Source organism: Molossus molossus, unplaced genomic scaffold (genome assembly GCF_014108415.1).
Source record: "Molossus molossus isolate mMolMol1 unplaced genomic scaffold, mMolMol1.p scaffold_m16_p_10, whole genome shotgun sequence".
Taxonomy (NCBI): domain Eukaryota; kingdom Metazoa; phylum Chordata; class Mammalia; order Chiroptera; family Molossidae; genus Molossus; species Molossus molossus.
This window is the reverse complement of record NW_023425345.1, coordinates 68,344,797-68,372,539: the sequence shown is the minus strand read 5'-3', so window position 1 is coordinate 68,372,539 and position 27,743 is coordinate 68,344,797. Positions and strand designations below refer to the sequence as shown.

General features: G+C 39.9%; 1 protein-coding gene across 2 annotated transcripts; it reads left to right on the top strand.

Annotated features, from left to right (window-relative positions):
- Positions 1-839: 839 nt before the first annotated feature.
- RXYLT1 (ribitol xylosyltransferase 1) lies at positions 840-26,023 on the top strand. 2 transcript variants are annotated; one of them, XM_036252019.1, is made up of 6 exons: positions 840-1,108; positions 2,162-2,317; positions 7,598-7,700; positions 19,264-19,578; positions 21,997-22,167; positions 25,501-25,938. In XM_036252019.1, exons 1-6 carry the CDS (start codon positions 940-942, stop codon positions 25,919-25,921), a joined length of 1,335 nt encoding a protein of 444 aa, XP_036107912.1. In that variant the 5' UTR covers positions 840-939; the 3' UTR covers positions 25,922-25,938. The 2 variants fall into 2 exon arrangements, with proteins under 2 accessions (XP_036107912.1, XP_036107913.1); XM_036252020.1 differs by lacking the exon at positions 840-1,108 and adding an exon at positions 1,295-1,348 and having other exon boundaries at positions 25,501-26,023.
- Positions 26,024-27,743: the final 1,720 nt, after the last annotated feature.

Below are 27,743 nucleotides of genomic sequence, written 5' to 3'. Positions count from 1 at the left end.
TCTCTCTCTCGTCCTCTCTCTCCCTCCCGCTCTGTCTGAACAGAAAATGGAAAAATGTCCTCGGAAAAATGTCCTCGGGTGAGGATAAAAAAAAAAAAAAAGAAAGGTACAATTTTGTTAGCTGACTCTGCAATAGGGCAGAGAGTTGAATCAGTCAGGATGCTGCAACTGAAGGCTCTCCGATGTCCTACTGCACACCTGTCCCACTAGCTCCCTCACTACCAAGACTGCCACGCCAGTTTAACAATACCCACACAAGTGACAAAAACATTGTAGCCCAACTTCACAAGGCTTGACATAGAAAGTTTATTGGCAACATTCAATTTTACAACCTCAATTTGACAAAAGACTGCAGGTCTGTGTGCATTCAAGTCACATTCCTGAGTAGCATTAATCACATTTACAATAGTTGCTGCCTCTATCACCACTTACCTTTTTTTAATGGACGTTTATATTCATTCATCTGTACATGCTGCAGGCCCTATGCTAAATTCTGGGGAGTACATGTTAAATAAAAATTGACATGATCTGTGCCTTCACGTGGGTGCTGTGAGTCCTTACATGGGAAGGAGAGCAGGGTTGAAAGGGACAGAGGATACACTCCCGAGGTCAAGGGGCAGTTCGGGGTGAAGGGTGGTCTTCCAGTGCCCAATTTCAGAGGTGGCAGGGTCTCATCGACCCCGAAGGGGCGGGGCCGGTGACAGGGCGGGGAAGAGCTGTAGGAGGGCTTAGGGAATGCTGAGGGCGGGGCCTGAGTTGGGCTCGCGGAGGCGGGGCCGAGGGGCTGTGGGCGGGGCGTAAGAGCCGCGGGCGGGCGGTTCCGTGATTCCCTCCGCCCGGGCCTGGGCCTGCACCTGACGCCGCTCGGCCTCCGCGCTGGGTGGCGGCGTCTCGGGCCCGCTCCGTGGCGGCGGTGGCCTGACAGCAAGCCCAAGTGGGATGCGGCTGACGCGGAAACGGCTGTGCTCGTTTCTCATCGCCCTGTACTGCCTCTTCTCGCTTTACGCCGCGTACCACGTGTTTTTCGGGCGCCGCCGCCGGGCGCGGGCCGCATCTTTGCGGGGCCTCAGGAAGGGGGCGGCCCCGGCGCGGGAGGGGCGCGGCCGAGGTAGGAACCGGAGCTGTGGCCTCTGACCCCGGCCGCGCGCCCCGACGCGGGGATGCCGGGCGGTGGGGGCCGGGCGGAGCCCAGCCACGAGACCGGGATCCAGCTCTCGGCCGGGGATGGCCCGAGGCCCCAGGGAGCGCTCTTCCTCCTCCGCGTTCCTTACCCCGTCCCGGGCGCGGACCGGGTCCTGCCCGAGCCCCGCACGCGGTCCCCACTTCCCACCCCCAAAGCCGACAGACGGTCAGTCCTTTAAAACTTGTCTTAAATTTCCAAGACGTTGTCACAAAATGCCACAGGTTCGCGGGAATGCCGCTGCGTTTAAGACATCTATTTCCATATTGGAACAAAGAGCCTTCTCTCATCCTGCGGGATCGAAGGCCGGGCTCTCTGACCCAAGTCCTGGTGCCGGCCTGCATTTTAACCTATGTCAGGATCAGACAGACACTCATCTCTCCCTTTTTTCAGAATTTATACAATAGCATCTAAAACTGTTGGACACTTTATTCTGAAGTCAAGTTTTTATGTAGAGGCTACGTATATACAATCTCTAAAGAACTGCAAAAATTAAACTTGTAGCTTCATACCTATTATCCAGTTATTTGAGAAGGTTTTTGTTTGGGAGTGATAATTTTGTGCTTTGTGTTAAATTTTATCTTTAAGATCTTTCATAGTAAAGGATTAATAAAAATTAGATTCTGATTTTTGTATTTTTCAAACAATTTTTCTTGATTGATTTGAGAGAGAGACAGAGAACCTGGATTGGCCACCTCCTGCATGTCCCCACTGGGGATTGGCCCACAACCTGGGCATGTGTCCTGACCGGGAATCCAACCGGTGACCTCTTGGTGCGTGGGTCAATGCTCAACCACTGAGCCACACCAGCCAGATTTTCATTTTTCAATGTGTATGTCTAACCAGTTCAAATTTAGTTTGCCTCTTTGAAAAATTGAAGTTAGGATGAAATTAAAACTCTCTAACATCTCATTTAAATGGCTTGAATCTATCTACAACTGCAGCTCTACCTTACTAATAAATACTCTTTTTAAAACACAGAACAATCTACTTTGGGAAGTGAAGAATGGAATCCTTGGGAAGGAGATGAGAAAAATGAGCAACAACACAGATTTAAAACTAGCCTTCAAATATTAAATAAATCCACGAAAGGGAAAAGAGACTTCCAAGTACAAATATGGGGCAAAGCTGCCATTGGTAAGTTAATGTGTAGAGCTAAGACATGTAGAAAGCATCACAAAATGTACTTTATTAATATTAAATTCAATTCATTTGAATTGAAACTAGGATACATTTATAGTTTATTTCATCATTTGCTAAGGTATCATGATGCATTTTTTCAATATTTTATTTCTCCTTTCTGTTAGGCAATATGAGTGTAAATACACATTCTGTTGTTGGTCTTTAGCTAACTACAGGTTGATTTGTAGATACAAAGAATGGGCTGTGTAAGCATTATTATAGTTAAATGCCTATGTCAGCTGAATTTTCATCAATCTACATTTATTGGTATTTGATATACAAGTACAGTATCAGTTGTGGCTACTGCCCTTGGTAGCCAAACAAGTTTGGGAAACATTGAACTCAACAAAGTTAAACCAGGTTCTTCATTGCTTTCTCAGAGCCTTTCATAGGCCAACATTCATTGTAGTATGTAGTTGCTAAACTGGATTGCCCACAAAAGCATTTTCCTCTGAGTATCACGAGAGCCTAGCATTCCAAGTTACATATTATGCTCAGTTAAAGAATGGGACCCTTGCCCTGGCCGGTTTGGCTCAGCGGTTAGAGCATCGGCCTGCGGTCCAGAGAGACCCAGGTTCGGTTCCCGCTAAGGGCGCGTACCTCGGTTGCAGTTAGTCCCCGGCCCTGGTTGGTTGTGCGGGTGGCAGCCACTCGATGTGTCCCTTTCACATCAATGTTTCTCTCTCTCTCTCTTCCTCTCTCTCCCTCCCACTCTATCTGTACAAAAAATGGAAAAATGTCCTCGGGTGAGGATTAAAAAAAAAAAAAAAGAATGGGACCCTCAATTCTTAAAAGATTTAGAGAGAATTTAGTGAATTAGAAGGGGCTTTATTTGGCCTTTAAACATGAGTTGGATTTATATATGTAGTAAGGGATATAGATAGAAAGTACCAGATGAGAGGAGAGTAAACAGAGGACAAAGCCTGGCCCATGTCATTTTATAAATCCATTTACACTTGCATGAATATCTACATCCTTGAAGATTACTACTGACCTCTAAATTTTAGGAACCCAGAACGAGGCCTCCAGTCATCAAGTTCTGACAATTTTTTTCTTTATAAAATTTTTAATATTAATTTCTTCTTTTAAATGACCACTTCTCCATTCAGTTTTCAATTAAATCTACATCTTAACAAGTTTTCATATTTCCAGACTTTTCTCTTTTTAATCCAATAAGCACAAAGTGGCCAGATGAGTTTTATCAAACTCTCCTTTCATGAACCTATTCCCCAGACACAGTCATAGCATGCCAGTTATAGAGCTTCCCATTAAAAAAAGGGAGAAAACAGAAGTAAAATTGAATCACTAATCCAGGCAATCTTGAACTTCAACCAGGCAAATGCCATTAGGTTTTAAGACCTGGGAATAATCTATGTCTCAAAGCTTTGCTTCTGGCCTTTCAGCTCTGCCTTTGGGGTCATCATTCCTTTTTCATGAAGGGTAGCATGTATTTTCATATCAGTAGTTTCACAGTTAGTTTCCTGAAGATAGGATTTTGGGGAGTCCAACAGTCTTCTTTCATGTCAGCCTCTCTCAGTCCAAGCTGCCAGTTTTTCCACTGATACAACATTCTCAAGAACCTTGTAGGTCTCCTGTGTATGTCATGAGGATTCACTGCATTAGAAAACAACTCCTCCACAGGTCTTTCCTGGACAATTCCAACACTATTTCTAGCTTCTGCTAAGATTACTGAAGGAGATCCATAAATCACACATCTAATATCATCAAAGAGCCTTCTATATGACTAATATTATGATCTTTTTATCTTCTGAGGCACTAGCCAAAGGATATCAAGTCACATACTTGGCCTTCTCTCAAGAGCATGCTTTTCTGACATGAATCTCCTAAATTTTCACCTCTTTTGCAATCTGAATAGGCTGAGAATTTCCCAAATCATCAAGTACTGGTTCATTTTTACTTAACAGTTTTTCTCTCAACCTCTCTTTCCTCTCATGTTTTACTATAATCAGTAAGAAGAAACCAGGCCACAGCATCAACATTTTGCCTGGAAATCTCTTCAGCTAAATATCCAAGTTTATTGTTTATAAATTCTGCTTTCCACATAATTGCAGGACACAATTCAGCTAAGCTTTCTGCTGTTGTACAGTAATGTGCCACTCAACAAAGGGATACTTTTTGAGAAATGTGTCATTAAACGATTTCATCCTTGTGCAAACATCATGGAGTATACTTACACAAACCTAGATGGTATATCATGCTACTGTAAATGTATGTGCTATACTTTTCTATGACTAGCAGCACAGTAGGTTTGTTTACACCAGCATCACCACAGATACATGAGTAATGCCTTGCACTGCGGCTTTACAGCATTGCTAGGCGTAGGAATTTTTCAGCTCCATTATAATCTTATGGGACCAACATCACATATGCAGTACATTGTTGACTGAAAGGTCGTTATGTGGTACATAACTGTATAACAAGGAGCCTTTTTCTTCAGTTTCTAATAACATGTTATTCATTTCCTGAACCCTCACCAGCAATGCTTTTAACGTACATATTTCTTTTTCTAAAATTTATCCTTATTGTTTAAAGTATTACAGATGTTCCCCTTTTTACCCCCATAGATCCTCTCCACCCCACTCCTGCTCCCCATGCCTTCACCACATTATTGTCTGTGTCCATTGGTTATGCATACATGCATATAAGTTCTTTGGTTTATCTCTTCTGGCTCCCCCACCCCCCTTCCCTCTGAGATTCGTCAGTCTGTTCTCTACTTCCATGTCTCTGGTTCTATTTTGTTTATCAGCTTGTTTTGTTCATTTTATACCACAAATAAGTGAGATCATGTGATACTTGTCTTTTGCTAACTGGCTTATATTGCTTAGCATGATACTCTCCAGGTCCCTCCATGTCGCCTCAAATTGTAAGAGATCTTTTTTTTTATTACAGCTGCATAGTATCCCATTGTATAAATGTACCACAGCTTTTTTATCCATTCATCTACTGATGGACACTTGGACTGTTTCCAGATCTTAGTTATTGTAAATAGTGCTTGCTGCTAGATCACCAACTTACACCACACACAAGAATAATCTCAAAATGATAAAATACTTAAATGTAAGTCAGTGAACCATAAAAATCCTAGAAGAAAATGTAGGCAGCAAAACTGCAGACATCACACAAAGCAGATTTTCACCAATACGTCGCCCAGAGCAAGAGAAACAAAGGAAAAAATTAAGAAATGGGACTACATAAACTAAAAGCTTCTACACAGCAAAAGAAACCAGCATCAAAATGAAAAGGGAACCAACCCACTATATGGGAGAACATATTTGCCAATGATACATCAGATAAGGGGTTAATTTCCAAAATATATACAGTTCTTATATGACTCAACAAAAGGAAGACAATCCAATTAAAAAATGAGCAGAGGAACAGATTAGACACTTCTCCAGGCAGGACATACAAATGGCCAAGAGACATGAAAATATGTTCAACGTCACTAATCATCAGAGAGATGCAAATTAAAAGGACTATGAGGTATCACCTCATACCTGCCAGAATGGCCGCCATCAACAAATCATCAAACAACAAGTGCTAGTGAGGGTGTGGAGAAAAGGGGACTCTAGTACACTGCTGGTGGGAATGCAGACTGGTGCAGCCACTATGGAAAACAATATGCTGTGCCCTCAAAAAATTAAAAATGGAACATCTATTTGACCCAGTGATCCCACTTTTAGGAATATATCCTAAGGAGCCTGGAACACCAACCAGGAGGAATATTTGTGTTCCTTTTGAAGGCTCTAGAGGAGAATGCCTTTCCTTGCCTTTCACAGCTTTTAGAGGCAGCCCACATTCCTTGACAGCATCACTCTGACCTCTGCTTCCATCCTCTTATCTCCTCCCCTCACTCTGACCTTCCTGCCTCCCTCTTTTGAGGACCCTTGTGATTACAAAAAGTCCGCCAGATAATCCAGGATGATCCCCCCACCTCAACATCCTTAATTTAATCACATTTACAAAGTTTCTTTTCAAGAAACTTTCACAGGTTCTTGAGGTTACATCCTTGAACTCTTGGGGATGGGGGCCATTATTCAGCCTACCACAATTAGAAAGCTTTATCTGATTGACCAAGTCTTTAAACGTGTGTGTGTGTGTGCATGTGTCCTTTAGTTCCAGGATGTAATGAAAATGAAGCAAAACTCACCTTTCAATTTAATTAACATGGGGTTCCCAGGTTACCTCATTGTCTCCAGATTTATTCATTGTGTGACACTGCTTTCCTCTACTCTCAGAGCTTTCATTCAGGTGAGATCATGATAAAACATCAAAGGCTGCCCTAAGGAGAAAAGATGCAATGGCATTTGTCTGCAGAGGGCATCATGCAGTGAGGGATGTGTGTTCAAGTGGGAAGGAGGTAATATCGCCTTGACATTTTGAATGTATATGTACATACATGGGCTTCTCTGATTATATTGGGCACAAAATAGTGCCCCCCCCCCAGTTTGTTATGAAATAGAAACAGTTCTAATTATATACAGCAGGTCCTCCTAACTTCTACATTCAAGTCATTTTATTATAAAGTTGATGAGATGCCATAGGAACGTAATTCCTGTTCATATCAATTAGCCTATGGTAAAATTGGTTTTGTTTTACGTCTTTTCACCTGAAGTTACAGAACACATTAAGGACATTGACTGAGGACTTACTTTAGTAATTTACATAGTACTGTAAAACAGTTCAGGATAAAATAGGTAGTAATGGTCCAGAGATAATTAGGGGTCTCTCAAATTTAGAATAAGAGAGGTTATTGTCATTTTGCCACATTTTACATTGACAACCTCTGAGTTCTGTCTCTCATACGATAACTGCCATACCAATGATTTTTTTTTTTTAATCCTCACCCTAGGATATGTTTTTTATTGATTTTAGAGAGGGAGAGAGAAAAAGAAAGAGAAACATTGATGTAAGAAAGAAACATCGATTAGTTGCCTCTCATACATGCCCCAACTGGGGATCTAACCTACAATCCAGGTATGTGCCCTGACAGGGAATCAAACCCTCAACCTTTCAGTGCGCGGGCTGACAATCCAACCAACTGAGCCACACTGTCCAGTGCCCATACTGATTATTTTAAGCTATTGTTTGGTAGCACTGCCTGCCAAGGGATCAAAGAAAAAAAAAATCTGGTTTCCTAATCAAATGATAAAAGAACCGAACTTAAGCTCATCCCATATACCAGACAGTAAATGTTTTGGTTTTTTTAATTACCAGGTTTGTATCTCTGGGAGCATATTTTTGAAGGCTTACTTGATCCCACTGATGTGACCGCTCAATGGAGAGAAGGAAATTCAGTTGTAGGAAGAACATATTACAGGTATTAATTGTACAACATTAACCTTTGCTGTGTTGCCATACAATGTTTTATGTAAATACTAGAAGAAAAATAAGAGGAAACTATTTTCATAGAAAGTATTTTCACTTTAACTTATGAAGAACAGAGAAATAAATCTCATGAATATATATTCATGGTTAAGGCTTACCTTGAACATTTTCTTATGAAATTAAGTACAAAATTCTCTTTTTAGAATCGTGTGTTTTGTTTTCATAAAAATATTTCTGATTACATGAATAAATTCATGTTCCAAATTTTATAACATTTAATTATTAATGAGCATTTAGCAGTTCATATCTTGGAGGAATAATATGTAAACTTAAAATTATTTTCAGTTTTTCTCTTTTGTACAATACTTATGTTCATAGATTTTTATAATAATAGGTGGTATCAAAGCTGTTGCTATGAATTTTGAAAAAATTTTATTTATGAGAACATATTTCATATATGAGTTCTATACTGATTTAATGGTGTAGGTTACCATTTTACTGCAATACTAGAAATCTGTTTTTTATATTCAATACAACCAATTGTTAAGACTTTTTTGAGCTTTTATTTTTATAAAACTTTTAATTATGACTGCATATTTTCCAAAGATTTTTAATAGGTAGACTTAAGATTTTATGTAGAAAAATTATGATAATTTTACCATATGAAAGAATGCTATTTTATTAGATTTTGCTTTTTTATTGAAATAAAAAATAAAAATAATTGTTTTAAAATGCTTATTTTATGTAAAAATTGTATTGCTAGGGGAAAAGTGTGAACCAAAGATGCTGTTTTCCATTAGAATTCCATTTCTTAGAGAAATCAAAAGGAAAAATTATAGTTAATCTCAATTCTATTTGAATTTTCACTGCATCTTTACTTTTTATTTACTTTATATACACTTGGAAAATAGTTTTATTGCATGAATCTTTTCAAAGTATTATTCTTGAAAAATAAACAGGTTTTTCATATTATTGGTAATGATTCTTCAGGCTTCCATTGATCTAATCTCATTCAAGAGTTTATACACAGTCCTTAACTTACAACAGTTGGATTTGGGTGTTTGAAAGCAAATGAGTACTATGCATGTAAAACTAACATTTGGTATTTAAAAAGTAAACATTTTATGAGTATTAGTCTAATAGTTATACCCATAATATCCAGAATTTTCTTAGAAATTCTTAAATATTCATGGAGAAATTACTATGTAACTGTTTTATAATAATAGCAAACAATTTAAGCAAACAGCGTTAATTCCCAAAAGAAAATCTTCCCTTCTGAAATTTTTACCAGAGATTTTGTTATGGTCAAATAGCAATGCTATTTTCTCTTAGGATTTAAGACAACCGTGTATTCAAAGAAATTCACTATTGTGGCAGATTTGTAAAAACAACTTAATTCAAATTTTAGGCTCATGAAAAGTAGTATACCTAATTTATTAATCCAAAATTAATAAACATTTTTCTTTTTTTATTAAATTGATTGGCATGACATTGGTTAATAAGATTATATAGGTTTCAAGTGCACATTTCTATAATCATCATCTGTATATTGCATCGTGTGCCCACCATCCGGAGTCAGATCATCTTCTGTTGCCATATATTCAAGCCCCTTTGCCCTTTACTATTCCCCCAGCCCCTTCCCTCTGGTAACCACCATGAGTGTCTGTGAGTTTTTGTTTGTTTTTCTTATTTGTTCATGTATTGCTTTCAGTTTTTTATCCCATATATGAGTGAAATCATATGGTTCTTAAGTTTTTCTGTCTGACTTATTTCACTAAATTAATAAATTTTTATGGAATTGCAAGTTTTGAGTTGAATTGAGCTACATGGGTTATAACTTAAATGTTTCAACACATTCATCTTTATTTGATCAAAAGTGAATCAGAAGTAATGGGTCACCTTGAAGAAATAAGTGGAAAGAGTTTCTAAGTACTGTCAGGATACTTGTTAATAGGTGTAATATAGTTTGCTTAAATAAACCTTTAGTATACAAAGAACTTATATCATTTACTTTTAGCATCAAGCAATTCTGAGGCAGAAGTAGAAAGGATATCATTAGTGTTCCAGGGTTCATCAGGCTCATGAATGCTGATTCACATCAGCTCATAGGCCCAAAGAATGTAATCAGTAATACCAAGTAAATAACTCAGAATGAATCTAGAACTGTCAGTCCACACGCTTGTATTGACTTAACCAGCACATTCTTTCCATATAGGCAAGCTACAGTTGATACCCAATTATTTGAGGGTTATTTGTTTAAATATGGAATCAAAATATGGGATTTAATAATTTGTAGTACTTCCAGACTCTGCGTGTTTTGGAAGAGAGTAAGTGACTCATTGTCCACCAGTTAATCAGTGACAGAGTCTGTCCTCAGCACATGAAGACATGAGTACATATGGGGCACACTGAACTTCTGAGTCAGCCTCAAGAAGCCCCATCACCTCTGGGCAGTGTGGCAGTGTGATTGAATTATAAGAGCACAGACTTTGGAGCCAGAATATCTCAGTTCAGATTCCAGCTTTACCTCTTATTAGCTGCCTGACCTTGGGCAGGATTCTTATCCTCACTGTGCCTGGATTTTCTTAAGTTTAAAATAAGGCAAATAATAGTTTCTATTTCACAGGATTGTTTTGAAGATTAAATGCATTAAAAAATGTATGGTGCTTAGAACAGTCTCTGGAACATAGGAATCACTATAGAAGTCTTGTTATTAGTTCTAAAAATACTTAAATAGGTACTGCAACATCTTCCTACTTTTCGGTTCTCCTTTTTCTGTGTTTCCATTATTGTCTACTATCTCTCCATCATGTACCTCCCCACAAATACCTTATTGATATATTCTTTATATTAATATATTCGAGTAGGTTACGAGCTAGCCTGGGATCCATTCTCTCTCTTGAAGGAACTTTGCCTATCTCTACTCATATCCATCATATGTTGATTTATGGTTTAATTTCATTGAGCAACTTCATTTTTAATTTCTTAGGAGGAATCTTACTTCTGCTCTTCATGGCCTTTGCTCATCCACAGAAGACTCCCTTCAGAATCCTGTAATTTCCATGTGCAGGCATTATCATAAGATATATATAAACGTCTGTTCATTAGTAAAGACAAAAGCCAGATGCTAACTCACTATCAGTGTTCAATTGTGATGTTTTCAATAAGCATCTGTCAGTTATTACAAAGTTTAACTTGCCTGGCCAGTGTTGCTCAGTGGTTGAGCATCCACCCATGCACCAAGAGGTTGCTAGGTTGATTCCCGGTCAGGGCACATGCCCAGGTTGTGGGCCCGATCCCCAGTGGCAAGCATGCAGGAGGTGGCCAGTTGATGTTCTCTCTCATTGATGTTTCTATGTCTCTCTCCCTCTCCTTTTCTCTAAAATCAATAAAAGAAAAAAATGTTTTTTAAAAAGTTGAACTTATTTCCAAAGATCATGATAGAATAAAATATGTCTGATCCTATTTTTTAGAATTTTCAGATATTACTACTATAAGAAGGTAGTGAGCTCATTACTCATCACAGTGAGTGTAAGTTTTTATAGGTAATAGTTACTAACACTTAAGTCAAATACTGGGTTGTAGATCAGTACAGGTCTCAAAATTTTTATTACAAAATAAAGGCAATATAGTTAATTTTTCACGATACTCATTCTCCCACTGCAGCCAGGTTAGTGTGAGAGTAGGCATCTCCATCAACACTAAGTTAGGAAAGTGTGGCGTCATGGCAGTAAATGCTAACCACAACAGCAGGGTGGATTGAAGCAGCTGTTCGAATGTGAGGACCTTCATGAGTTTGGTACACCTCTTTTATAAAACTGAATTTTTTTTTTTTTAAGTTTTGCCTTTTATTTTATTTTATTAATTTATTTATTTTTGTTACAGATGTTTCTCCTTTTCCCCCACTGCTTCCCCCCTCTCCCTCCCTCCCTACCTTGTCCCCAGCTTTGTTGTCCATGTCCATTGTTCATGCATACATGCATATAAGTTCTGTGGTTTATCTTTCCCTCACCACCCCCTCTTCTGGGGATTGTCAGTCTGTACCCCACTTCCACGTCTCTGGGACTACCCCTAAAACTGAATTTTTAACATACCTCTCTACACACACACACACACACACACACACACACACACACACAACTATCTGAATCTTAAGGGACATTTTTTTAACCCCTAATGTTTCTTTACCTAGCTCTGTGCTTCCTAGACTGTGTACTGAGGCATCCTAGGGTACCACATAATATTTTTTTAAATTGATTTTAGAGAGGAAGCGAGAGAGAGAAACATAGATCAGCTGCCTCCTGCACACGCGCCCTGACCAGGGATTGAACCCGAAACCTGAGCATATGTGCCCTGAAAACCAACTGAGCCACAACAGCCAGAGCACCACTCTTTGTGGGAAACACAGTTATACTTCACATCTCTCAGACACCAAGCAAACTGCAAGCTCAAGGTAGCTTACAGTTTCCACATTAGATCACCCTACATTGATTTCAGTGATGTCATACCCTTGTGGAGCTGGGTTTTCCATGGTTGCTGTGATAAATTACAATTACTATGCAAGAATCAAAGTGGAACAGGCAATGACAGCAGCAGTGTTCACTCTGATTCCAAAGTTTAAGAAATGTAGTGCTCAACAGATGCATGCATCTTGTTATTAAGAATTTGTGCTTAGTTCATTTCTTTCAGTGTAGTTTTATTCTTTTTTTTTAATTGTTGAAAGTATTACAGATGTCCCCTTTTTTCCCCATTGAGCCCCTCCTCCCCACACCCCTGCCTCTTGCTTTCCCCAACCTGGTGTCTGTGTCCATTGGTTGTGCATGTATGCATATATGTTCTTTGGTTTATCTCTTCTCACCCCTCCACCCCTATCCCTCTGAGGTTTGTTGGTCTGTTCCCTTCTTCCATGACTCTGTATTTTTGTCAACAGCTTATTTTGTTCATGATGTTCCATAAATGAGATCATGTGGTACTTGTCTTTCTGTAACTGGCTTGTTTACTTAGCATAATACTCTCTAGGTCTGTCCATGTCATCTCAAAGTGTAAGAGATCTTTCTTTCTTTTAGCTGCATAGTATTCCATTGTGCAAATGTACCACAGCTTTTTTATCCACACATCTACTGATGGGCACTTGGGCTGTTTCCAGATCTTAGCAATTGTAAATAGTGTTGCTATAAACATAGGGGTGCATATATTTTTCCCAATTGGTGTTTCGGGTTTCTTGGAATATATTGCAAGAAATGGGACCACTAGGTCAAATGGCAGATCAATTTTTAATTTTTTGAGAAGACGCCATATTGTTTTCCGTAGTGGCTGCACCAGTCTGCATTCCCACCAGCAGTGCACTAGAGTCCCCTCTTCTCCACATCCTCTTGTGCACTTGTTGTTTGAGGATTTGTTGATGGCAGCCATTCTGGCAGGTGTGAGGTTGTATTATTCTTTTTTTGTTATTGTTTTTTGTTGTTATTGTTAATCTTCACCTGAGGATATTTTTTGTTTAGAGAGAGTGGCAGGGAGGTGGGAGGGGAGAGAGAAAGAGAGAGAGAGAGAGAGAGAGACCCATTGGTTGCCTCCTGCATACACCCCAACCAGGGCTGGGGATTGAACCTGCAACCCAGATATATGTTCTTAACCGGGAATCAAACCACAACCCTTCGGTGTGCAAGCCCATGCTGTAACCATTGAGCCATGCTGGCCAAGGCAATTTTTAAATTACAGTTTACATTCAAAATTATTTTGTATTAGTTTCAGGCATAGTGGTTAGAAAATCATATACTTTACAAAGTGATATCCTGATATCCCCAGTACCCACCTGGCACCATACATAGTTATTACAATATTATTGACTATCTTCCCTGTGTTGTACATTCCCATGACTATTTAGTAACTACCAATCTGTATTCTTAATCCTTTCACCTTTCACCCAGCTCCAAACACTCTACCTACCCTTTTGTAATCCATCAGTCTGTTCTCTGTATCTGTGAGTGTGTTTCTATTTTATTTGTTCATTTGTTTTGTTCTTTAAATTTTACTTATAAGTGAAATCATGGTATTTATCTTTCTCTGCCTGACTTATTTCACTTAGCATAATACCCTCTAGGTCCATCCATGCTGTTGCAAATGGTAAAATTTCATTCTTTTTCATGGCTCAGTAATATCCCATGAATTACTCTTTTAAGTAGCTTCTAAGCTGTTAGGACATACATACTTACTAAGTTGTTTGAACCTAATAACTTAAAAAAAATAAACCATAATTCATTTCTTTTGACTTGGAAGACACTGTGAAAAAATTACTGAAACACTGAAGGCTCCAGGAACCAAGAAAGTTTGCGAACCTCTGATCTACACCTTAGCTCCACAGTATTGACCCTGTGGCTTTCACCACTACCTAGCATGGCCCTGAGGTCTGGAAAGCCAATTTGGTAGAGCATAAGGGCCCACATGCCTGCTGCCTGAATGGAAGAGCTCCCAACATGGAGCCGTGGAGATGGGCTGGTGGCCCTGAGTGAGTCATACTTCAATGTGTTCATTTGTGTGGGTCAATAAAATTGAAAGTATTCCTTTGAGAATAACTCACTGGACTCTCTTAATTTAATACATGAATTACAACCAAGTGTTACAGTACTTATTATAGCTCCCAAATTAATGGTATATAAACAAAAGTTTTCCAGTATCCAGCTAAGTTAATACTATGGAAAACATTTCTTTGCTGTTGCCTTTATTCTGTACAAACATAGCATATTTCTAGTCATTGGAGGTCTTTGGATTAAAAAGCCTACATACTCTGAGTTTTTGGAATTTTTATAAGATAGAAAAATGTAGTTTAACTTTTCTGACTGAATTATAAAATGTCTTCTTCCATCATAACCTGTTTCTGATTGGGCTAAGATTTTTTTCTTATTTAAAATATTCAGTACTCAGATTTTACAAGTTTATTTATTTTTAAAATTACAGGTTTTTTTTCAAAGATAGGTTTGTAATAAAAAAAGACTAGTAAGTGGTTATTTTAATAACTTGAAAAATTCAGAAAATGTAAGTTTTTAATCACTCTAATTCCACTTTGCCCATATTTTCAAAAACAACAGTTGTGCCATTAGTATTTGGTGCTGTCTACGTCATCTTTTTCTGTGTGCATTGTAATACCCTGAGGGTGTAGTGCAGATGGGATATCACTTGCGGCTTTTCACAGAGCAGTGTAACACTGATTGAGCGGAGCTCTGTGACCATTACCACCTTTTATCCTTTCAACCCACTGCTTCCCTCCGTCTGAATTAGCCCTACTGTCTATATGTGTACCTCCGGGAGCACACGCTTACCTGCCTCTCTGCCTTTGTTCATACTACTTATATTTCCTGGAATACATTTCAACCTTTGCTTTCCTCTCCCGATTCCCCTTTCATTTGAACTACCTTAGCAATTCTATTCCAGATCACTTAATATAACATTTAATATGTACTCTCAGGCTAGTGTTTATGGGACTGTAAAACACTGAACAGATGTTTATAATCTATCACATGCTTATGTAAAGCAATAAATAGATATATATCATTTGAAAAGTATTTTATGCCTCAAAGTTATACCTCATAAATAACACTTTAAAACAGTTATCTCAAAGATAAGTAATAACAGGTAAAGATATATATTTTAGGGTATACTTAAAGACTCATGGCATTAATAAATGTTCTTATAAACTATCCTGATAAAAATATTTTTAGGCGCATTCATGTCTTATCTAGTTATAAATCAAAATTAAATATTATTAAATAATTTTCATTGTTATCCATAGTAAAACATTTTGTCTTTTAAAAAATAACACAAGTGTGTACAGGGTGCTCTTTAAAATAGTTTGAGCAGCACTAGCCAGTAGGACTCAGTGGATTGAGCATCATCCCATGCACCTAGAGGTCACCAGTTCAATTCCCATCAGGGCGCATGCCCGGGTTGTAGGCTTGATCCCCAGTAGGGGGCATGCAGGAGGCAGCTGATCAATGTTTCTCTCTCTATCTTCCTACCTCTCTAAAAATAAAAAATAAAATTAATTAATGAAAAATAATTTGAGCATATGATTTGTATGCCAAATAACTAAGCTTGAGTCCCATCTCTACCATTGCTTATCTAGTGACTATTACCTCTATGCAAGTCACATAACCTCTCTCAAAGTTTTTATTTTTTTCTTCATAAAGTTGACCTAGGGTGGGGAAGGAGGACAGGAAGACTTCTCGTACCCTAGGGATTATACTTTCCTAAAGGAGAGTATTCATATGCTGCCAAAAGTAAATATTTTAAATCTATCATAACTATCATCATTTTTAAAGCATTTTCTAGCCCCTCTGATTCTACAGATTCTGTTTAATTACTAAATAATCATTGAATCATTGGCTACCTCCAATGCTAGTTTTTGTCCAAGACAAACTCAAAATGCACTTCTGATCCCTATAGGTTATTATCATTGTAGAATGTCATAGAATTTATATTGTAAATATATACACACACACACACACACACACACACAAGCAAAATATGTATTTAGGTTTTGTGTTTAAATTATTGTCTACTAACTCTAGTATTTGTTAACCATAGTGTCATAAGAACAACTTAAGCTCTGAAGTTAGACTGATCTTGATTCAAAACTTAGTGTTAATAGAGAACCCTGAAATAAACCCACCCCTGCATGGTCAGTTGATCTATGACAAAGGAGACAAGAATATACAATGGGATATAGTCTCTCCAATAAGTGGTGTTGGGAAAACTGGACAGACATGCAAAAGCATGAAACTGGATCTCTTTCTTATACCATATGTAAGAATAAACTCAAAATAGATTGAAGGCTTAAATGTAAGACCCAAAACAATAAAAATTCTAGAAAAAAACATAGGCAGTAAACTCTTTGATCTCGCTCTTAGTAATATTTTTTTGAATATGTCTCCTCAAACAAGGGAAACAAAAGATAAACAAATGGGACGACATCAAACTAAAGAGTTTTTGTATAGAGGAAGAAACCATCAATAAAACAAAAAGACAGCCTAGTAAGGGAAAAGATATTTGCCAATGATACATCCAATCAGGGATTAATATCCGAAATTTATAAAGAACTCATACAACTTAATAACCAAAAAATAGTCAATCAAATTAAAAAGTGGGCAAAGGATCTGAATAGATACTTCTCCTAAGAGGACATACAGACATATGAAAAGGTGCTCAACTTCACTAATCATCAGAGAAATGCAAATTAAAACCATAATGAGATATCGCCTCACACATGTCAAAATGGCTATCATCAGTAAATCCACAAACATCAGGTGTTGGTAAGGATGTGGAGAAAAGAGAACCCTTGTGCACTGTTGGTGGGAATGCAGATTGGTACAGCAACTATAGAAAACAGTATGGTGATTCCTCAAAAAATTAAAAAATATAACTACCTTATAACCCAGCAATTCTACTTCTACTTCTGGGTACTTATCTGAAGAAATCCAAAACACTAATTCAAAATGATATGTGCATCTCTATATTCAGTATTATTTACAGTAGCCAAGCTATGGAAGCAGCCCAACTGCCCATCAATAGACAAGTGGATAAAAAAGTAGTAGTGGAATATTGCTCAGCCATAAAAAAAGAATGAAATTTTTGCCATTTGGAACAACACCTAGAGGCTATTATGCAAAGTGAAATAAGTTGGACAAAGAAAGACAAATACCATGTGGTCTTACTTATATGTGTAATCTAAAATGCAAATAAACAGAAACTTACAGGTAGAATAAATAGATGGTTGCCAGATGGGAGAGGGGTAGGGAGGAAGTTTGAAAAAGGGAAGGGAGTAAGATATACAAATTGTCAGTTATAAAAACAGTCACAGGGATATAGAGTACAGCATAGAGAATATAGTCAATAATATTGTAGTAACTATATATGGTGTCAGATGGGTACCAAACTTATAAATGTGTAATCACTATGTTGTACACCTGAAACTCATAATATTGCATGTCAACTATAATTGGAAATTTTAAAATTTTACAAAGCCCCAGTCTTGCCATCACAGGTTATGCAACTTAAGCCTGATTTTCCAAATACAAAATGGGGCACTAATGTAATCTTCAGAGTTGTTGTGGAGGTTAAATGACAACCTATGCAAAGTACCCGTGTATCATGCATATAAACGGCATTTAATAAATGTAAGTTTTGCCCTGGCCGGTTTGGCTCAGCGGTTTGAGTGTCGGCGCGCAGACCGGTCCCAGGTTCTGTTCCTGCGAAGGGCATGTACCTCCATTGCAGTTCGTCCTTGGCCCCGGTTGGGGTCGTGGGGGTGGCAACCAATCAATGTGTCTCTCTCACATCAATATTTCTGTCTCTCTCTCCCTCCCGTTCTATTTGAAGATAAATGCTAAAATGTCCTTGGGCAAGGATTAAAAAATAAAATAAGTGTATGTTTTTATCCCCCCAAATAGCAATAAAAGTAGGATTTGGGGATATTTATACTAAAGATTAAAAAACTGGCAGGTGATAAAGAAATGGTTGAGTCAGTTGTAAAGAATCCAGGACCATTGTGGTTAATTTTAAGATAGAATAGATGGTATTTTTTAATATTTAATACAGATTAGTTAAAAATATTTCAGTAGTATTGGTTGTTCTGAGCAGCACATAATATGAAAATAGGAGTTTTGAAACATGTCTGTTTCTTTTGACAATTTGGTAATACTGTAACAGAGAGTAATACAACAGATTCTCATTTACCCACCACCCAGAATGAACAAATTCCAGCTCTCTTTCATATTTGCTTTAGATATTTAACATTATTCTTAAAAGAACTTAGTCTTTTCGATAAAAATGACGCTCTCTTCGTGCTGTTCCCCAGGCCCTTTCCTCTCACTTTCTCCTCAGAGGCAACCTCTGTCATGAACTTGGTGTGTATCTTCCCACCCAAATGTTTATATTTATACTTATATTAGATATATAAGCATACATTGTTTTTCAATTTGAATTGACTTTCAAATTTACGTAGTTATCATATTTTATGAGTGTTCTGCCTCTTGCTTTTTTTCTTAACACTATGTTTTTGAGACTTACCCTTCATGGAATGTTTACAGTGCCATCCTCCATGTCTTCACTCGTCAACACTTCCTCATCCATTGATCAGAATCTTCACTAAGATGGAGAGTGTAATAGCAGTTCACACCATAATAGAGGTGGGAACTACTGGCTTGAACACCTTCCCAGTATGAACTACACAGGTTTTCACAATATTTAACTGTATTTCTATGCTTAACAGCTCAAATTCCAGCCAGCTCTTATTTTGAATGTAGTTTAAAAAAAAAAAAGTACCGCATTTCTGATTATCATCTACAAGTTGATCTATCTACAACCAAAGCTTCCCAGTAACCTACGGCAAAACCCCATCATCCAAATTTGTTCAAAAGAACTTGTATTTTAGAAATTATGTTTCTAGAAAGAATATGGATTAAATCTCCTTGTACATTTTATTTAAAATGATTTAAAACTTCAAGGCCAAACACCTTCGTCCTCTTTTTTGTTTGTCTCTTGTTTTGTTGTTTTGTTGACAGCTTCATCACTGGTCCAGCTGTAGTCCCAGGGTACTTCTCCGTTGATGTGAAGAATGTGGTGCTCATTTTAAATGGAAGAGAAAAAGCCAAGGTCTTTTATGCCATCCAGTGGTTACTTTATGTACAAAATTTAGTACAAACGCAAAAACTTCAACATGTTGCTGTTGTTTTGCTTGGAAATGAACAATGTAACAATGAGTGGATCAACCAGTTCCTCAAAAGAAATGGAGGCTTCGTGGAGCTGCTTTTCATAATATATGACAGCCCCTGGATTAATGACCTGGATGTTTTTCAGTGGCCTTTAGGAGTAGCAACGTAAGTACAAAATATTAGACATGTTTCTAGACTTTAAGACCTGAATTTCAGAATCAGGAAGATTGTGTTTTAAATTTGTAATCAATGTAGTTCTTTTGAGATCACTGAAGCCAGGTACAATCTTTTCCATGGGCAAAAATATGGTTTGGTCTCATGCTTTAGTAACAATAATGATGTTTTTAGAGTATTTTGGCCTTTTATGAGGAAGGCAGATGACTTGCCTTTTTGTGTTTCAAAATCGCAAGGCATAGGATGAATTTTTAATTTATCAGCAGTTCCTTTAAGAGATGTTTAGCAGAGGATGGCAGACAGACGGACCTTCCTCAAAACAATTCTTATAGAATCTGTATAATTAATAGTGTAAAAAAAACTTTCTTAAAGGCAATATTAAATCAGGAGCACACATACCCTAGGATTAGAAAGTGTTATGATATGCTCAGATCTCCTACTAAGACTGGTTGAATTTATACAAATGTCTATGAAAAGGAGGAATTAACTAAAGTTTCTCCCTATGTCATATATATGAAGTCTTTCTTTAAAAGGAAAACTTATTTTTTGTCTTTTTCTTCATAGAGGGGATTTTTAATTAAGAGTAAGTTGGCTTTAAGATGAGTTGCTCCTGTACCTAAACTTCCTGATGGCAGGGCTTTTTGTCTCTTTTTGTCCACTCCTTTATCTGCAGAGCCTAAAACAGTGCCTGCACAGAGTAGGTACTCAGTAAATCGTTGTTGAATGGATGCATTATGAAAAAGCTCACTAACGTGATGTTTGAATGAGATATTTGTCACTCATAATTATATAACTGGTTACGAGATGTGGCCTTAGATTGCTGCCAAATCGGCTACATGGACACCACCAGAGAAGCACCTTAATAAGATAGAGTCCCTGGGTTACCACTACACTATTCTGATTCAGTAGGTTTGGGGTAAGATCAGACAAAAAGGTTATTATATTAGGTATAGCCAGGTTTAAGGCCTCTGAAAAATCTATTCCTTGAGCTATATTTGTAAAGTGTTTTGAAGCCAAAAAAAAAAGTACTTTTTCAGCCCTGGCCAGTTTGGCTCAGCTGTTAGAGCGTCGGCCTGCGGTCCGGAGAGACGCGGGTTCGGTTCCTGCTAAGGGCACGTACTTTGGTTGCAGTTTGTCCCCGGCCCTGGTTGGTCGTGCGGGTGGCAGCCACTCGATGTGTCCCTTCACGTCGATGTTTCTCTCTCTCTCTCCCTTCCTCTCTCTCCCTCCCACTCTATCTGTACAAAAAAAAAAAAAAAAAAAAAGGAAAAATATCCTCGGGTAAAGATAAAAAAAAAAAGTACTTTTTCATAATAATACTATATAACTTATTACTACAATATAGGATGGACTCTCTGTAATTCTGGTATTGTTGAACTAGGCCAGTATCTCTGTTATAGATCAGTGGTTCTCAACCAGGGGCACTTTTGTGCCCCCCCCCCCCCCGAGACATTTGACAAGGTCTGGAGATCTTTTGGGTTGTATAGTGGAGGGAGGAGGTGATACTGACATCTGGTGAGTGGAGGCCAGGGGTGCTGCTCAGTGTCCTACAATGTAGAGGTCGGCCTCCACCACGAAGCATTACCTGGCCCCAGATGGCAGTAATGCTGGGGTTGAGAAAACCTATTATATAAAGCTTTGTACTTTTTTTTTTTAATTCTCACTCAAGGATATTTTTCCATTTATCTTCAGATAGAGTGGGAAGGAGGGAGAAAGAGTGAGAGAGAAACATCGATGTGAGAGAAACACATCAATTGGTTGCCTCCCGCATGACCCCAATGAGGGCGGGGGACGGACTGCAACCAAGGTACATGCCCTTGGCTAGAATCAAACCTGCGACTCTTTGGTCTGCGGGCTGACGCTCTGAGCCAAACTGGCCAGGGCTAAAGCTTTGCTCTTATGTGAAGGTTGTATTTCAGGCATACAATTTGATTTCTGTTACTTCCAAATGCCTATAAAAATGGGCCACTTGCAGTAGGCCTCTCCTGTATGGCATGCAAAGTTTTTGTTTGTTTATTTATTTGTTTGTTTTTTAATCTGCTTGAAAAACCTTTGAAATGGGAGTTCTTTGCTCTAGCACTATGTATTCTGCCACCTGACTAAAATATTAATTAAATCATGATCATTATGAAAGTAGAAGGTTATTTATACTTTTAAGGTCTTGAATTCCACCTGTCATATAACTACAGGTATGTAATAAAAGTTTAAGAATAGAAAAATCAAAGCACAATCTCAAGTCAGTAGATTCAAGGACTTTTTCAAAGTAAGCACGGAAAATTACAATTTGGGGTTTAGAAAGTCATATTTGAAATTTCTTCTTTCTATATCATCATGCTAAGATGATGGGTTGTGGGAATTTTGCCAATTCTATTGTCATATATTATTAACTCATATGTATTTGTTTTATAGATACAGGAATTTTCCTGTGGTGGAGGCAAGTTGGTCAATGCTGCATAATGAAAGGCCCTACTTATGTAATTTCTTAGGAACTATTTATGAAAATTCATCCAGAGAAGCACTTCTGAACATTTTGAAACAAGATGGAATTGATAAGCTTTGTTGGGTTTCAGTAAGAGAACAGTAAGTTCTGTGTTCACTTGATTCATTCATTTTGTTCTCCCATCCTGAGGGTTTCTTTATGTGGCAACACAGGTTTCCATAGAGACATTGTTAACTCCACTTATATCAGCCTTTTTCCGAGAGATAGTTGGAACTGAAGCTATGAAGAGCTTGGGTTGTATACATTTAAAACGGAGAATCTCCTACAGCTGTGGTCAGTCCGTCTTGAAGAACACTAGTAACTGGCATATGCAAATGTCAATTGTTTGGGTTTCCTCAAAAATATTTGTTAGTCAGACTTGACACAGGGATTGTGACTATGCCAGGAAGGGCTTAGGTTTATCCCCGAGATGTTCTGTGGACCAGTTCAGTGTTCTAGTGTTAGCATGGAGTACGCCTCACAACCAGTAACCTGTTATCACCCTGAGCACAGGGCCACTTACTATGCTTTGAATTCCTAGATCTAACACAGGACCTTGCATAAAGCAGGCCAGGATAGAGGGCAGTGGATAGATGCACGGAAGCATGCATGGATGGAGGCGTGGAGGCATGCGTTGATTTAATAGGGTTGACTTCCATTTTTTACATGGTACTCATGAAATAGGTGTTTGTGGGATGAAAGAAGATATTTTGGAATTACTCGTGTTATTTAAAAATCCAATGGAGCCCTGGCTGGTTTGGCTCAGCGGGTGGCTTGTGGACCAGAGGGTTTGGTTCCCGCTAGGGGCATGTACTAAATAAATAAATAAATAAATATCCAATGGAGTTTTATGTGTATGAAGCAGTCATAAGAGAACTAATGTCCTTCTAGATCTAGAAATGTGTTCAGCCCTGGCTGGTTTGGTTCAGTGGTTAGAGTGTCGGCACATGGACTGAAGGGTTTTGGGTTCGATTCCCAGTCAAGGGTACATACCTGGGTTGCAGGTTCAATTCCCGACCCCAACTGGGGGTTGTGTGGGAGGTAATCAATTGATGTGTCTTTCTCACCTCTCTCTCTCTCTCTCTCTCTCTCTCTCCTGTCTTTTCCCTTTCTTCTCTCTCCCTTCCTCCATCCCTCCCTTCCACTTGATCTAAAAATCAATGGAAAAATATCCTCAGGTAAGGATTAGCCAAAAAAATAAATAGATAAAAGTAATGTGTTCATTGTAGCAGACCACTCTTCCAGAAAGCATAACTCTCAACTCCATTATTTGTGGAACCATGTTATATCTATTCAGTCAACAAATATTTATGAAGCAACTGCTATGTGCCAAAAACAGCTCTAGCCATAGGGGGCACAGCAGTGAACAGAACAGTCATAAGTAGGTGCCCTCTTAGAACTTAGATGCTTGCTGGAGGAGGCACACCAGTAAAATAGGTTGTGTGTCAGAGTACGACACATGCCATGTGGAAAATGTGAGCGGAGCAGTGGTGTGGAGAGGACTAGGGGTCAGGAGTGGAGCATTTGTGTGTTCAGAATGGCCAAGGGTGAATGGGCAGTGAGTGGATGATGACATGGATGGAGGCCTGGAGACATGCAGTGGTCTAGTGGGGTTGACTTTCTTCCATTTCTCACATGGTAGTCATGAGACAGGTTACATTTGGCACAGGCGTGATGAAGGTGCAAGATGAGCCTGTGTGTCTGGGGGAAGAGGGGTCCAGGCCGAGGGTGAATGTGAGGGGCCTGCCATGGCTGAGGAACAAGGGACAGTGTGAAATGACAGTTTATGGTGGGAATAGAATTATTCTTATAATTCACATCAGCTGGGCCAGGAAGTCGAGTACGTGTCCTCCTTGCTTCTCATCGCTGTTTCCAGACCATTCTCCCTTTTCCCTCCCTAAAACCACCACTTTTGAATCTCATGCCAGCAGACAAAACTATCCATTTCTCTTCCCCTTTGAAGTCATGTTCTGATCCTTGGGTTTATCTCCTTAATTCTTTGAAGGGTTTGGTTCCTGGCACTTTTTCTGACATCACCCCAATCTCACTTCTGATGATTCCCAAATCTACGTAAATAGTCCTTCCATCACCTTGGTCGGTTCCTTTACCTCCTCTCCCCCGTGTCCTGTCTCCACTTGACCTCAGCTATTCCCTTTCATGGTCATCTCCTAGACCTTATCCGTACACGTAACCGCTTATTCTCCATGATCTCATCTTCCATCCACCATTGCCTGTCCTGCCAGCATTCCCTGTAATAATCTCCTACAGTTTAGCTGAGACTTACAACCATTGTTCCTACTCCCTTTCAGTGTCCTTTGCTCACCTCATATCTTTACTTTCTTCTTTACCCCACTTCAGTGTCCTAGTCAGTCATGACTGGATATACGTCCAGCTTCTTCATCTCCTAGTCCAGCAAACCCTGACTCTGGGTAAATCCCGCTCTCACCTGCATCATACCTGCACCCATGCAACCAAACACACGTGGAGAAAGCTGCCGATCAGTCTCACTTTTAATACATGACCTTGACCCGCAAGTGCCCCACAATCGTCCATTTCCCTTGTCTGTGTGTTCTTCCACTCTCCTAGAAACTTTTATACCCTGTTCTCTCCCAACCCACTCTTACCTTGTGACCCTACCGCTCATTTCACGGAGACACAGTAACAGTCAGGAGAGAGCTTCCAGCTCTGAACTGGCTTCTCGGCTTCTGCCCTTGCCCTGCAAGGTCTGTTCTCAGCAAGCAGCCAGACTGATTCTGATACCACACAGGTCCGGTCGATCACCCCTCTGATCCAAACCCTGTGTGACAGATGCTCCGACTGCACCTTCCAGCCCCCTTCCCCTTGGTCACTCTGCTTCAGCCACCCTGCCTTCCTTGTGCTCACTGTCCCGTGGCCTTTGTGCTTCCTCTGCTCTTCTCCCCACACATGTCTGTGTGTTTCTCCCTCACCTCCGGCTCCATGCTGACGCCCTGTAATGACACAGTCCCTGATCACCTGTTTTACATGGCAACCCCACCCCCTCAGAAACGCCTTCCTCACTCTCTGCTGCATTTCTCTTCTAAATAATTTACTGACTGGACTTGCTTGCTACCTGTCTCCACCACTAGATCTAGAGTATACATTCCAAGGGGCAGGAATTTGGAGGGTGAGGCAGAGAGAAGACCTGGCACTCAGAAAATATTGGTTGAATTAACATTCTTTCATACATGTTATGGTGACCACTGGATCTTAAAAATGTGTGTAGCTGTAAACTTTTCGAATTCTTAAACATTTTCAATAAATTTATTTGGGCAAGATTTTACTTATCTTTTCTACTTGTCATCTCTATAATGAGTTTACCATTGCCTGTAACTGGCAGGAAAAGGTAAAATCTTTCCTTTCACACAGATCTGCTTAGTAAAGTGAAAACCACAGTTGTTGTTCTGATGTTCCAGGTGGCAGCCTCAGGAAACAAATGAAAGCCTTAAGAATTACCAAGAAGCTTTGCTGCAGAGCGACCTCACCTTGTGCCCTGTGGGAGTGAACACGGAATGCTACAGGATATACGAGGCGTGCTCCTGCGGCTCCGTGCCCGTGGTGGAGGACGTCATGACAGCTGGCGGCTGTGGGAACACGTCTGCTCACCAGCAGGCCCCTCTGCAGCTGCTCAAGTCCATGGGCGCCCCCTTTATCTTTGTTAAGAACTGGGAGGAACTTCCTGCTGTCCTAGAGAAAGAGAAAACTATAATCTTACAAGAAAAAATTCAAAGAAGAAAAATGTTACTTCACTGGTATCAACACTTCAAAACAGAGCTAAAAATGAGATTTACTAATATTTTAGAAAGTTCATTTTTAATGAACAATAAAGGCTATTAATTATATTTTTGAGCTAAGATCTGATTTTTTAAATCATTTCTAACATTGGGGGGTGTGATTGTGTGTTTGTCGTTGTTCTTTGGGGTGTCCTTGTGGACTCTAGAAGGATGTCTGTCCTGGCTGACCAGGATTGCTGGGCCAATCCTGGAGATGCAGCTGAGGGTACTCAGCTCCCTGTCACAAAGCTGGACGATTCCGCGTGCATTAGCTCTTCTCAGCCATCAAACGCACTCTAGGGAAGCAGCACTGTGCCGTGGGAAGGCTGGGCTTGGGAGTCAGCCTGGGGGAAACCCCGCCTCTGCGCCTACCGCTGGGCCCGAGGCAGCCACGCAACTGCTCTGAGTCTTGGTTCCTCTCGATGTAAAATGGAGATGACGGCTCTTCATAGGGCAACTGGTAAATACGAAATGAAATAATATACAAAGTACCCAATATATACAGTAAACTTCAAATAAATAGTTATCTCTGATTCATTTTCCATTCCTCACTAGTTGGGGTTACATTTAAATGTTTGATCACACGCTCATTTGCATCATTTGGGAGTAATCATATGCCTTGTTAGAAATGTACGTGGGCAAGTCTGCGGACTTAGACTTTTAGATGACTCAGGTCTTGTTGGATCATGTTGAGGCGGGTGCCTGGAAGCAGAAATTGGTCATAATCCATACAGAACATGACGAACCAGAAAATGAGTGCCTAAAGGCTGGAGCACGGAGGGCTGGCCAGCGCGGAGGGCTCTCCGTGCAAAGGCTGGCTGGTGCCCGGAGAGCAGCGGCTTTGGTTAAGGCTGACGCTGGTCTTCATCTCCAGTCCCTGGGCTCCTGAGAGGTGCAGGGGCACATGGGCTCAGTCCGTTGCTTTGCCTGGCTTTCTATTTTCTCAGGAATCCCAGCGGCTTAATTTCTGTGAAACCAAGGGATTAACATCATTGTTAATGATCCTTTTTTTGTCTCCTCATTATATGAATGGCCACAGATATGCGATAGGTGTAAATGTCCCCACACATCACGGACCTGGAACGTACACAGGACTCTCCGCATCACCAGCGGGTCTGGCAGCCTGGATACAAGGGAGCTCACTTAACATCATATTGAAGGATCATGGTGCCCACCACAACCCTGTTCCATTCTGAGTAACTGTCCCTGCTAAAGACACCAACGTAGGGAGCTATTTTATGCTGTGTCTCTTTCTTTTTTTTTGGTACGTGCCCCTAGCGGGAACTGAACCCGGGACTCTCTGGTCCGCAGGAAGATGCTCCAACCGCTGAGCCAAACTGGCCAGGGCTCCCTCCTCCTTTGTGACCCACTTCAGGTGACAAGTATGGACACTATTCAAGGGCACCTTGTCAGTAGTACCGAAAAATAGTAACTGAGGAAGATAGCTAGTGCAAGGTCTTTGTGAACTAGGGAATACTGGGAACCCGGGAGTCAACTGCAGGAGCAGAAATGGAAAGGATGCGGTGGAATAGGACTCTAAGGTAGGGTCGGGGTATGAGAGAAGCAGAGATGCTGAGAACAAGCTCAAGAAGAGAAATCTGCCCCAGGGCCCTTGTGATGGCTCCTAATGGGTTTCCAGCTCCAGCGCCCATGAGCTTTGAGCTTGCTTTTCAATTTCCCCATGGTGCATCTTCAGAATCATCTCCTTTCTTCAGCCTTCGTCCCTCTGCCCCTGGTTACCCCTGGTTACTTGAGCTGACTTCTAAACCAAAACAGCCTACCCCAAACTACCACCAAACGCTTCATCTCTGAGTCCCCATTTTGTCTAGTCCTTGAACAGGAGAGCTGCCAGGCCAAGGCTGCAACACAGTTCTCCTTCGAGTAGG

What these genes read in the sequence shown, in the direction of transcription:
- RXYLT1 (XM_036252019.1), top strand. Translation starts at nt 940, where the DNA reads ATGCGGCTGACGCGGAAACGGCTGTGCTCGTTTCTCATCGCCCTGTAC. An exon ending in GCGGGAGGGGCGCGGCCGAG is followed by an intron (nt 1,109 to 2,161) that starts GTAGGAACCGGA and finishes TTTAAAACACAG; the next exon opens with AACAATCTACTTTGGGAAGT. An exon ending in ATGGGGCAAAGCTGCCATTG is followed by an intron (nt 2,318 to 7,597) that starts GTAAGTTAATGT and finishes TTTAATTACCAG; the next exon opens with GTTTGTATCTCTGGGAGCAT.